This window comes from Mustela nigripes, chromosome X, assembly GCF_022355385.1.
Source record: "Mustela nigripes isolate SB6536 chromosome X, MUSNIG.SB6536, whole genome shotgun sequence".
NCBI classification, from domain to species: Eukaryota; Metazoa; Chordata; class Mammalia; order Carnivora; family Mustelidae; genus Mustela; species Mustela nigripes.
This window is the reverse complement of record NC_081575.1, coordinates 78806394-78819589: the sequence shown is the minus strand read 5'-3', so window position 1 is coordinate 78819589 and position 13196 is coordinate 78806394. Positions and strand designations below refer to the sequence as shown.

General features: G+C 44.6%; 1 protein-coding gene across 2 annotated transcripts in view; it reads right to left on the bottom strand.

The window, feature by feature from the left end:
* The window catches only part of SMC1A (structural maintenance of chromosomes 1A), a 49832-nt gene that overhangs the window by 28925 nt on the left and 7711 nt on the right, over window positions 1-13196 (bottom strand). For both annotated transcript variants that reach the window (XR_009401372.1, XM_059385661.1), the window contains exons 6-19: window positions 12797-13055; window positions 12575-12715; window positions 11681-11763; window positions 11323-11530; window positions 10393-10578; window positions 10121-10300; window positions 9860-10006; window positions 9627-9764; window positions 8680-8796; window positions 8468-8574; window positions 4918-5059; window positions 2707-2852; window positions 2463-2616; window positions 1305-1415 (exon numbers count right to left, since the gene is read on the bottom strand). Coding sequence is in view for 1 of the 2 variants with exons in the window: in XM_059385661.1 (XP_059241644.1) it covers window positions 1305-1415; window positions 2463-2616; window positions 2707-2852; window positions 4918-5059; window positions 8468-8574; window positions 8680-8796; window positions 9627-9764; window positions 9860-10006; window positions 10121-10300; window positions 10393-10578; window positions 11323-11530; window positions 11681-11763; window positions 12575-12715; window positions 12797-13055 (2119 nt within the window). In the remaining variant the exon portion in view is untranslated. The remainder of the gene's footprint in view (window positions 1-1304; window positions 1416-2462; window positions 2617-2706; window positions 2853-4917; window positions 5060-8467; window positions 8575-8679; window positions 8797-9626; window positions 9765-9859; window positions 10007-10120; window positions 10301-10392; window positions 10579-11322; window positions 11531-11680; window positions 11764-12574; window positions 12716-12796; window positions 13056-13196) is intronic.

The following is a 13196-nucleotide window of genomic DNA, read 5'->3' as shown; positions in this document are numbered from 1 at the left end:
CAAGAATAAACAAAAAATGAACCAAATCCAATCACACCCTAGATTTAAGTACCAATTCACAGGAAATACAGGGAATGGACGAACACGTTAAATAACATCATAGGACATAATCAAGCCAAATTCAGAATGTAGAAAATTATACATGACCAATGACCCAGTTTCTTCCATAAATAGGTATAAAAAAATAAAATGATATAAGAAAATGGTACAGACTAGAAGAAACCACTTTTAATACATGAACCTCCCTTGAATCCTGATTTAGATACACAGACTATGGTTTTTTTTTAAATGGTATTTATGGGATATTTGTGCAAATCTAAACACTTACTGAGTATTAGGTGATATTGCAGTTAGTCTTCAAATTTTTTTGGTATCATATGGTTATGTTTTTTAAAATGTCCTTCTTTCTAGAGATATATGTGGAGGTAATTATGAATGAAATGTTACCCGGAATTTGATTTAAAATATGCCAATGTGAAAGGGAAGGGTATAGAAAACAAGATACCATGTGTTGCTAGTTGTTGAAGCTGTATGATGGGTACTAAGGTTCATTATTCTATTTCTGTGTATGTTTGAAATTTTCCATGATAAAGATTTCTTTAAAAAATCAAGTCCCCCAGCTTTAAGGATGGATGGGAAAGCATCAGGACGTGTTTAGGAGTTCCTGCAGTAGGCTGTGTGAGAGGTGAAATGGCCTGTACTAGAGAGAGGAAACAAATAAAGTAGATGGATATTTCAACAGCTATTTAGGAGGTATAATGGATAGGGCTTGGTAATTCAACGAATATGCCAAGTGAGAGAGGGAGTCAAGGACAAGGCACAGATTTCTGGTTTGAATATGTGGCTCGCACCAAGGACAAAGGGCAGATTTGCGGAAGGCTGGGGTTTGAGGTACCTGCGTAGCATAGCACACATGGCAGCTGAGGCCAAGGGGGTGAAAAAGATACCCCGGATGCGAGAATGCAAAAAATTGAGAAGGGAGGAGCACCTGGGACAGAGAGTGAGGAGTACCCAAGGCCCATCTGCTCACTGTGAAGGTCTTTTGTGTGTGTACCTGGGCTGAGATGTGTACATGCGTGGAAGGGGAAGACTGGCAGTAGGCAGGAACGGGGGCAACTGATGGTGGTGATGGAAGATGCACCTGTGTTTGTGTGCATAGTCGGGAAGACCCTAAACCACAAGTCCCTCCCTTCCTTGCCAGCCCGCCCTGCTTTCCAGCCATGGTCACCACGGGGCACTCGGGTGGACTGACTCTCCCTTTGAATAGCTGGGAGGATGTCGCTGCCCTCATGGCTGATCCTCACCTTCAGATCTTCACACAGGTCACCGTAGTCAATCTCAATCAGGGCCTCTCGTGCATAGATGCTGGAAGTTCGCTGGGAACCACTCACAGAATCCTCTCCCTGGGAGCTACCCTGCAATGGTGAGAGGGAGAGTCCAATGGAGCACACTGGCCACAGAATGCCCCTCTAACGGGGTGGGAGGAGGGGAGGGACCCTTTCCAACCTTCAAAGTCTTTGCAAAGCACCTCACTAGAGCACCTGTGGCAGGACAGCAGTTCAGAAGACACAAAGACCTCAGTTCAAAACTGGGCTCTACCACTAAAATTGTGATCCTTGGCAAGTCATGCCATCAGATCCTGACACCAGAAGCCTGATTTAAATATATAAACCCTCAACTGTAACATGGGATACTACCTGCCTGGCACGGTTGTGTTTAGGATTAGGAGTAATTATGTCACATGTTACCATGGTGCCTGGCACATTTCTGGTGTTCAAAATATTTTGCTGAATTAAACTGAAATGCTGTTTGGAAAGAGGGAGGGAGAAAGACATGTGGGGCTGAGATACATACCCAGGTCTAAGCCAGATATATGCAAACCTCCCCTCAGTTAATGTTCCCATCGCTTCCTACCAATCTGCACCTTCAATGCATAAAATGCCTTGGTTTCTCCATTGGCTAATGTCCCTCTCTTTCCTATGACTAAGCCTTGTCACCTCTTCATTGCTGATGTCCCTTATCCAACCCTCTCCTGGCCAACCTCCCTCACTGCAGCTCAGCCATTATCTCTCAGGTCCCCCAGCTTCCATCTCCCTTTGCTCTTTGCTAATGTCCCTCAACTGCCACTCGTAGCAATATCCAACATCTGCTGGAGCTTTTAGCTCAAGTCCCTAAGGTTACAGAATGATTCCATCTTTTCCGGGCTTCCCCCCCTCACCACCTACCAATATCCAGCACCACCCCCAAGTCAACTTCCCTTTCATACCAAAGCCACTACCTTTCCCCTACCTGCCTTCATAGCCTCAACCTGCCTAATCACCCCTGCACCCCTCCTTGTGTCCCACCACTCCTGCCCACTATCCTTTTCTCTCCCTCTTCCCCTCCCTGGTTACTTTCACCCCCATCCCTGGTTAATGCTGTTTATTGCCCACTCCCACCACCAGCCCTAATCTGATACTCACCTCCTCCTGACTAATGTCATCCATGGTGCCCTTAGACAGTGGCAACTTGATATCCTGCATCTTGCAAGCCTGCAGCAGGTTGTGGCGATCACTGCGTTTCTGCTCCAGCTTGGTCTCAATGGCTGTTACCTCCTTCTGTAAATGGGTCATTTCCCTAAAAGGTCCAGGTAGAGAGGTGAGATCCAAATCCAGCAGGCTGCCTGCTCTACCTAGGTCCCCCAAACCCAGGCCTGAACCCACTCACTTGTTGGCGCCCCCCAGTTTCTTACGAATCTCCTCCATCTCATGATTCTTGTCATTCACCTCCGACTTCTTGGCCAGGTGCTGATTCTTCAGGTCTTGTAGCTGGGCCATGGTCTCATCTATGATCTTCATGTGTCTTTGTTCCTCCTGGTCCCAGCAGGGGGAACAGGATAAGAAGTGAACGTTTTCCTCATCTCCTCTAAGGATCTTCTCCCCCTGCCCCCACCCTCTCCACCAGGCAGAAGGAGCCTCCAAGGCCTGTCAGAGCCTCTCCTCAGGAAGCTCTGCTTTCACATACCACCATCACCCTTTAGGTGTCTCTATCTTTTTTCAAATTTGGTTGCCCTCTCCCCGACACCCCATTATACAAGTTGCCTGATATAGAAAAGTACAAAGAACTGAAACAGTATCAAGCAGAAGAAAAAAAATCACTGGTAATCTCACCAGCCAGAGACAACCAATTAACATTTTAGCCTATTTCTTCTTAATACTACTTATATAGACAGCTCTACAGAGTTGAGACTAGACTGTGATTAAAACTGTATTTTCTGACTTAATGTTATATTTGAGCATCTTTTCCACATTAAAATTGCTGTCACAGGCAATATAACATTAGTGTTAAAAAAAACCCACACAAACAACACTAAGTATTTCTATGAGTACACTGACATGAATGTATAAACATTTAAGTAAATACCTATAAGGTCTGGAAGAATACCCACCACATGGGATTAGCTCCAGGAAGAGGAAAGGGAGAGGCATTAAGAATGGCCAGTCAAGGGGAGTGCAGTCTTAGCACATCTGATTTTTTTAAAGAAGAATATTTGGTTTTCACTTGGATCTTAAAGTCACTGAAGGGGACATATCTGCCACTTCCTCCCAAATGGCTCATAAAAATAATATGCATACACAGACAATGCAGAAGCAAATATGGCATGTTAGTGATTGATGAATCTCAGTGGCAGGTAGGTGGGAGTTCTCGATAGGAGTCTTGCCACTTTCTGCTAAGTTTCAAATGATTTCAAAATAAAAAGTCAAAGTCATAGAAATGGTATTCTGGATCATCTAGCTGCCCACTTACTCCTGCCTGATCTACATTTGCATTTAAGATTCCAATGACAGCACAAAGGACTACTTTAAAATATCAGGGTTTAATGAAAACAAACACATGTGCGTGCACACACACACATATACACACCCACCCCACCCCCAAAAACAACAAACACAGGCAGACATAAAAGTCAAATGATATGTTTAAGCCAAGTGAGGAGGATCAAATCACCTCTGGAGAGGATGCTGTAAGAAGAACAAAGGTTTCACAGTAATTTAAAGAGAAAGAATGTGGGAAAAGTGGGTCGTCAGACAATACCCAGTGACACAAGCAAGCTCAACTCAAACTGAGCCTTGGCTGTCACCAGCACAGGCAAAATGTGGAAAGGGACTCGGTTTCAGCAAAATATCATCATCTGTTGCACTAAAATTAATGTTGTTAATTATAAAAATTAATTAGTACGTTTGTCCTGGCTTTTTGGTGAAGTGCTCTAAGTATGTATGTTTGTATGTATTTTAATGTCAAGGATTTTTTAGGCCAACACTGAAGATCTTAGGTCTTTAAATAGGGTCTGTGTATTACTAAAATTTGAAGACCACTAAACTGCACAAATGCATACATGAATGTAGCATAATTTGCTAAACTCCTAATTCCCAGAGGACACTGGACAGTTTCCAATACAGAACTATAAATGTTTGTAATAAACATCAACCTCCATGCACGAAGCTGTGCCAGCATTTTGGATTTCCTCAGGTTTTACTAAGAGGGGATAAATATATCCTGAAGACTCCTGATGGATTGTGCCATATGGCATAAGAATGCTGGTCTTGTGCACCATGGCCAGTATTAATCATCTGGTTTTTTGTTTTGTGTTTTAAATCTTAGGTGATGTGACAGGAAACAAATTATATCAGATTGTTGCTTTAATTTGCATTTCTTTGACTTCCAGTAAGGCTAAATTACATGTATGTGTTTATGGGCTATTTGAATCATCTTGAACTGTTTGTACCTCTTACTCAATTTTTTTTTCCTATTTAGGTCTTCGTTTTCCTTATTTCAATGGGGCTTCATAAATTATGGATATTATCCCTCTGTCTATCGTATCCCTTCCAATTTTTCCACCCAGTTTTTAGTATGTCTTTTTATGCTCTCCTTCCTTACCTTCTTGAGCTTTTCTATCTCATTTTCATCCTTTTTCACTGTCTGCTCCCACATGTGTACTTTATCCTGGTCCTCTTTCAGTTGGTTCTTTTCAAAATCCAACTGGATGCCCAAGCGAGTCTTCTGATTCTCAAACTCCAAACTGTGGAGAGAAAGGAGAACTAGATCCAAGACCCAGGGACTCAGTTAACTACTGAATTTCAGTCACCATTCAGTTTATCCCTCCACAGCCACATAAAACTGTTCCCTGAAGTCGGAGAACTAAGTCCCTCAGCCTAGCCTTGCGGATATGGCACAAGGCAGAGAGATTGAGCCAAACTCCACTAATCCCCCTTTATAAACTGAAGACTGCAGCGCCCTGCCAAGTTCCTAGGAGGCACAAAAAGGTCCACCTGAACCCACCAGCTATGGTAATTCCTATTTATTAAGTTTCTGTGTATTTTACATAATTACCTCTAATCCTCTAATAGCTCCACAAGTAAGCATTATTATTCCAATTTTACAAATAAGGAAACATGGGCCAAGAGGTAAAAGACCTTGCCCAAGGGCACACAGCTAGTAAATGGGCACATGTGAGATTGGAAGCCAGGTCTAACACTAAAATCCACGCTCCTTCTCCCATGGCACCATTGCAATATAATGTGGTAGGAAAAGAGTTCTGGCATCCAAACCCTGCCATTTACTAGTAGTGTAATCTCAGGCAAGCTAGTTATACTCTCCACACCTCTTATCTCCTCACATGTAAAATGGAAATAAGAATAGTATTTACCTTGGGAGTTATCGGGAGATTTTTAAAGAATTAATATGCATCAAATCCTTAGAAACATGCCAGACCACACTAAGTACTTAATAAATTTTAGTTACTATCATTACTGATGGGTATACTGGCTGCATTCTGCTCATATTTGCTCACGGGCTTTGACTCTTTCCAACTACCACCTCCCAACACACCCGTATTCCAGAACCTTCAAGGAGCAGAGCTTGGGTAGTTTAAAAAAAAAAAAAAAAACAAACCATGGAGAAAATACGAGATTCCTGCCACTGCCCTGCTCCCCGTCTCTTCAGAAAGTCAAAGAGTATGTAACCAGCATCCAGATACTAGCAGGCCAGGAAGGGCTAATTTCCAACTGCCTCCCCACTAACCCAGTATGGTGTGACAGATGCTGCCAGATGTCATGCTAGCAGCTTAAACCCATTAGTCACTATAATCCAAATGGAATGTAATTAACTCTATTAATTCTGAGCTATGCAATTTTAAGTCCAATCTCCAAAGCATGACTCATAAAGCCCTTTGTGATCTGGCCCCTGCTGACCTGTCCACCAGCCCCGCCTTCCTCCTGACCCCATTTTTATGCACCGGACATTCATACTTAGTTTCCAGTACAAGGCACACTCTCTCATACCTCTGAGCATGCTATTCTCACTGCCTGAACTCCCTTCTGTCGGCTGCCCAGCTGGCTAAGTCCTACTCACTCTACAGGCATCTAGATCATCACTCCTTGTTCTATAAAAGCTTTCCTGACAGTTGTGAGCAGGTTCTTCGTTCCTTTTTTTTTTTAAAGATTTTATTTATTTATTTGACAGAGAGAGAGAGAGATCACAAGCAGGCAGAGAGGCAAGCAGAGACAGAGAGGGGGAAGCAGGCTCCCTGCCGAGCAGAGCAGAGAGCCCGATGTAGGGCTTGATCTCAACACTGTGAGATCATGACCTGAGCCAAAGGCAGAGGCTTTAACCCACTGAACCACCCAGGTGCCCCAGGTTCTTCGTTTCTATTACACGTTTCTGGGCTTTCTCCCCTTTGGATGCAGTTAATTATATCCCACAGTTCATTACATGAAGAGTCACTCTCTGTGCAAGACCCTTCTCTCCTGTGGCTCAATCCCTTATTTCCACGCTCATTATCTTCCCTATTTTGAGTATGTACTCCAAAATGACAAATGTGTATACATACACACATATGTATATAGCCTTAAGAATGCATATCCCTGTAAAATATGCTTGTTTTTAAATTTACACAAATGCAGTGTTACACATTTACCCATGTAACTGCCTATAAATCCAGTTCCTGCTTTGAACTGCTACACAGTATTGTATATAGTCTGTATATTCATCACATTTAACTTATATTTTCCCCAAGTGATGGCTGTCCACATTGCCACCAACATCCTATTACCATAAATGACGCCAAGACAGACAAGCCTGAATGTGTCTCTTTGTAACCCTGTGGCCAGACTCTCTCTGAGATATATACCCAGGAGTAGCTTTGCTAAGTCACAGAGCTTAAGTAGATTTATTTTCATGAAATACTGCTAGACTCTTTTAATTTGTAATTCTCTGATTAAAAACAGGACTGAACATCAATTTGTAGTTATCAGCCATGCATGCTTCTCTTTCTGTGAAGTGCTAACTACATCCTCTGTCCATTTCTCTACTGGGTCTCTTGGTTTTTATTTTTCCTCTTGATTTGGAGTTCTTTGAACATTTCCTCTGTACTTCCTATGCACCTCAAATACACCATCAAGGACACTATTCTGAAATTGCTGACCTACTTGTTTGTCTCCCCAATTATTTCATAACTCCCTGAGGACAGGGACAGTCTCCGATTCCATTCTGTATCCCTTGAGCCTGGCTTAGGGGTAAAAAGGCAGTAAGTATTAACTATATGGGCCATGAGCTACATGAACTGCAGACTAAGGCCCAAGATCCAGGTGACCTCTTTAATAAGAGAGTGTGTCATGTTCATCTCCCCACCAATACCTACCACAGGACAACTAGGTACAACATAGGTACTCAAGAAAAGTTTGCTAAATGAATGAATAAAATAAAGAGGGGAAGAGAAGATAAATGGTTGTTTTATTCTTACTATCCTTCCAACCTAAACTTCATTCCTCTCTGACCTCTCCCCCTTGCCTATCAGGAAAATGACAATAGTAAAAGCTAACATTTACTACTCTTAGTAAGTGCTAAGTATTACGCTAAATGCTTTAGAAGGACTGGTTCATCTGATCTGCCCAATAATGCCACAAGCTAACTATCAGTATTAACCCACTTGACAGATAAAGAAAGTGGGGCTCAGAGACAGAGGTCGAGTCACTCACTGCCCAAGATAACAAGTTGGGGAGCTGAGATTCTAACCCAGGTAAACCACATTTGAAGCTGGCACTCTTGGGATGCCTGGGTGGCTCAGTCGGTTAAGCATCTGCCCTCGGCTCAGGTCATGATCCTAGAGTCCTGGGATCGGGCTCCTTGCTCATCGAGGAGCCTGTTCCTCCTTCTGTGACTCCTCCTGGTTGTGTACATGCACATTCTCTCTCTCTGACATAATAAATTAATTAAATAAATAAAAAAACAAATAAAGCTGGCACTGTTAACCATGAGGCTATGACACACTGCCTCCCTGATGTCCCTGTTCTTTAAAGCTAACCTACAGTATACACCCATCATTCTAAGAGCTGCTCCCTGTCTTATGATTCCATGTGACTTCCCAGGATATCAGGCTGGAGACTCAAGGGCACCTCCCGAGTCCTCCGGTACCCGTACTTCCACCTACCGCTTCTTGGCAATTTCATTCTGCCGCTTCACCTTCTCTTCCTCGAACTCCCGGATGTTGCGCACACCAATCTCCCGACAAAACTCTTCAAACACCTCATCCTCTACCTAAGGGGACAAGCGAGGGAGGGCAAAGGTCCTTTGGGTCAGAATGCTGCTGCCAGCCCCGTCCTACCCCACTGCATATGCTGGCATGGTTCAGCCCCTACGAACCTGGTTCATCTTCTCCTTCAAGTCTTTCATTTCCCTCTCACGACTCTGGATAATCCTCTTGATATCATTAATGCGAGGCCCAAAGTTGGCTAGCTCACTCTCCAGTTTGGACTTCTCCTGCAGGGAACAGGGTTGAGGGGGAAAAAAAGAGACCAGGCTCCTTGAAGGAAAGAGCCACACTGAGCACATTGGGCCCTGGAGAGGAAGAGCCAGCTCTCCACATGCTGAGAAAACTTGGCTGAGAATTGCCCAGTAAATGTTCCACTATCTCCCACGTGAACCTTCGCACAGCTTCCTCCCTGGCCTCCCAGGCAGCCAGCTTCAATTCACAGTGTTGGGCACACAGTAAACATCGTCAATTATAGGTCCACACTCCCTTATCTATAACCCTTGGAATTCAGACTGTTTGATTTTAGAAAAAGGTAAAAGGATATTTATACTACATTTTACATAATGCCTCCAGGTTGGTCTCGGAAAGCACCCCATGATCAAACACATTAATGCACCTAGAAGAACTCCCCCCCACAGAGACTGAAATGCCTGTACTTACTTTCAGTTCACTTTTCGAACGAGCTCAAATATCTGTTGAATGAATGATGCTAATAATAGCATCTAACATTTACTGAGCACTTACTGGGTTCAAGGAATTAGTCTAAGTACTTTACATGTATGAATTCCTTCAATCTTTGTAAGAATGGTATGAAGCAGGTGGTAATTCTAACTCCCATTTTGCAAACAGATGAAAACAGTATCAACTGACACATTAAGTAAGTTGCCTCCCATCATACAGAGTCAAGATCTGAATCCTTGGTTGGCTGACTACTATGCTTGGTTCCCTGAAGCAGGCTGGGAGGAGGGAAATGGGACAAGTTCCCACTCCCCAGAGAAACCTTGGCGAGGAATGTGAGGGTAGCCTTTGGAGGACAGGGATGAAGGCCAGACCCCACCTGTAGATTCAGGGCTAGATGTCGTGTCTTGGTTTGTTCCAGGTCACTCTGCGAGTACTTGAGTCGCATCTGCAGTCCGTGGGCCTGAGACTGCACCTGACGTAGCTCTGCCTCTTTCCGCTTTGCCTTCATCTGCTCCTGAAGTCGATGAGAGAAGGGGTAGGGGTAAGAAGGGGAATGGCTGGCCTGGCCTTAAGACTCCAACCCCTAGGGACAGTGAGCCTTTGACTTACTTTCAGCTCTTCTGTCAACCGCTCCTTCTTCTCTTTTAATTTATCCACTGCTTTCTCATCCCAGCGCCGAGCCTTGGCCTTCAAGTCACTGGCCCCACCAGAGATCACTCCTGACTTCTGGAACAGGGTCCCATCCAGTGCCACTGTCTACGCACAGTAGGGAAAAGAGAAAAGAAGAGGGGGAGAAGATGAATAGGAGAATCTTCAACACTAATGTGGAAAAAGACTCTCCAGCTCCATTGTGGACAAGGGAATCCATACCTTGTGACGCTGGTGGCCTCCAAAGGCAATGCGGCGAGCATCCTCCACATTGTCACAGACGAGGGCATTGCCACAAGCATACTGCAGGGCCTTTTTGATGTGGGGTGGCTCATAACGAATCACATCAATCACCAGCTTGGCTCCCTTCAGTTCCCGGAGCTTCTCATCTGTAGGTTTCACCTATGGGAAACAGCTCAGTAAGTGGCAGAACATGGACGGCTAGGAAGAGGGGCCCTCTCACACTGTCCTGACCCCATCCCCAACAGCCTCACCTCCAGGTAATCAAGAGGCAAGAAGGTCTCAGGCTCCCCACGTTGTTCCTTGATGTACTGAATACAATCCCGGCCTGTCTTCTCAGAGTCCACGATAATGGCATCCATGTTCTTGCCCAAAACTTTGGTTACAGCAATCTGATATTTCTTTTGTGTGGGTTGACAGAGGTCAATGAGGCGGCCATACTGAGGAAAGTCAGAAGAGAAAACTGAAGCATGAGGCTTTTGGGAACTGGATCAAGAACCCTAATTCTCAGCTCAGAAAAGGGCAAACCAAAATCTGTGAGGAATACAGCTTCCAGGCTATGGAGAAAAAGCCTACTCCGGCCCCATAAGCAACAATCACTTTGGTCATGCCTGAACCCCAAAAGCATCTTTCTAAACCTTACTTTTACCATTACAAATTAAGTTGAATCCAGGGATGGAATTAAAGCAATAGAGAGATAATATCCAGGGAACCTAGAAACTCAGTATTTGGCTCAAGAGGCCAAGAGCTCTGATAAAGCCTAGGATGTCCCTATAAGCAAATAAATGGGTTGGTACATGCCAAGGAAGATTATATAGAAGCCTGCAGTTACTTCCTAGAAGACTAATCCCTAACCTGTAACCCCCCACCCCCTTTGAAAGGCCTGTCCAGTTTCCCCACCTTCCAGAGAGGAGTGGACACAGCAAGACAAAACTTTCAGGAAGATGCAAGTCATGTGATGAAAAGAACATGAGGTCAAGAGTTAGAACAAGCTGCGTTTGAACTGCAGTTCTTCCACTTATAAGCTGTGTTGTTTTGGGCAAGTCACTTAACCTCTCTGAGCCTGTTCCCCAAGCTATAAACAGGGGATTAGCAACCTTGTCCTCACAGGGCTGCTGTGAAAATTATCTGACAGTGAATGGGAGAGTAAGTGCTCAGGAAATGAGTTCCCTTTCCACTCTTACCACAGAGCCAGGGTACAGGCGCTTGATGCTTTCCATAATCTCTGCCTTTCGCTGTTGGCGGCTGCTCTCCTGTCGGTCAATACGAGCATCCCCCAGCTGTTCCATCACCTGGTTCAGCTCTTTATTGATCTCATCAATACGCCGCTTGGCCATCTCCACCTCCTCTGTCAGCTCCCCCTCTAACTTCTTCTGCTCCTCTAGGGACTGCCTATAAAGTGAGGGAACACAGGGGTCACCCTGGCTGATGAGAAAATACTTCTGGCTGAGAGGGACTCCAGAGATCCTGCTTGGGGAGAGGCAGGACATGATTCATAAGAACAGGCCTGGAAGTAAGAAGAAAGGCTGCAGAGCCACATACTTGCTAGTGGTGATGTATTCCTCTAGTTTCTCAATCCGTTTCTGATTCTCTTCAATCTCCCTGAGCTTTTGCTTAATCTTTGCCTGGAAGAAAGACAAATATTCACCATGACCAGGGGCTGAGCAAGTTAACTCCAAGACCAAGGGGCCCAGGCTTATACCAGCTATGTGCCCACTTATCCAAGAGCCCAACGGTTCAGGACAATCTATTACTAATGCGGGAAACCTACTAAAAAGCAGACACACAACAGTGTTCAGTGTGGCTCTGCTAATTGATGGGCCTCCAAGAGCCCTGAGACTCTGATGTTCTGCCTAGTACAGGCTATCTTCCTCACCAATCAGGGAGGCTCAAATCAAGGCAAAGTAAAGCTTTCCAGGCCTTTCTGCACCTGTTTTCTCCTCTGTAAAATGTAGGCGACCTCCACTTCAGAGAGCACACGTTAGATGCTTAACACAGTATAGCTATTAGTATTAATGCCTATCACTTTCTTTCAGATCTTCTAAGAAAGTGCTTAGCAGAATGCCTGAAACATTGTAGGCTCTTCTTACAGTACTATGACAACTATTAATTGTTATTATTTCACTACTATTGTTATTAGGAAGGCCGTGAGCAAAGTATACTTGGTTAAGAGTGTGAGTTTTAGAGCTAGACTACCCAGGTTCATATCCTGGTTCTGCCACTTCATAATGATATGACCTTAGGCAAATTACTTCAGGCCTGCACTATTGTTTCCTCATTTGGGAAATGAGGAATTAAATGAGTGGATACACGGAAAATATAGTGCCTATCACACAGTAAGTGCTCACTAGTCGTTAGCTATTGTCATTACTGTTAAGACTACCATCACTTCTTTTTCTCTGGCCCATTATCCCTCATCTTATAACCCATGCCCACCTCTGTCTCTACTTTCTTCCGCTCTTCCAGATCCAGCCGGTCCTGGTCAGCCTTCTGATCTCTATTGAACTTCTCCAGCTCCTGGGCCAAGGTAGCAGCTCTCTTGCTGGCTTCTTCTTTTAATCGGTGGTATTTCTTCACCTTTGTTAGGAACAACCAACCGAATCAGTCTCTGTCAACAGAGCAATCCCCCATCCCAGCCCCAACCCTCCCAGAGCTTACCTGATTCTCCTCCAAGGTCAAGTCTCTGCCCTGACTCTGACTCTCCTCTTCCATCCGTTCCTCAAACTCCTGCCGGGCTTTCTCTACTGACAGCATCTCCTTTTCCAGCTCATCCATGTCACCTTTACGCTTCTTATAATGCTTCTGAGCATTCTGCAGGGACTTCTTGGCTGCTTCCAGCTTCTTGATTTTGTGGGAGGTATTCTCCTTAGCTTTGATGTACTGAGGCCGCTTCTGGTTCAGCTCTGAGTCCTTCTCCCTTTTGCCAGAGGGGAGAGGAATAAATCAGTTAGCAGTGTGGGAAGGGATGATTCCCAGGCTTTTTACTCAAAGAGGGGCCTGAGGCCTCTAGCCAGCCTCGGGGAATTGCCTAAAGAACAAGGGCCTGATGCTGCCCAGA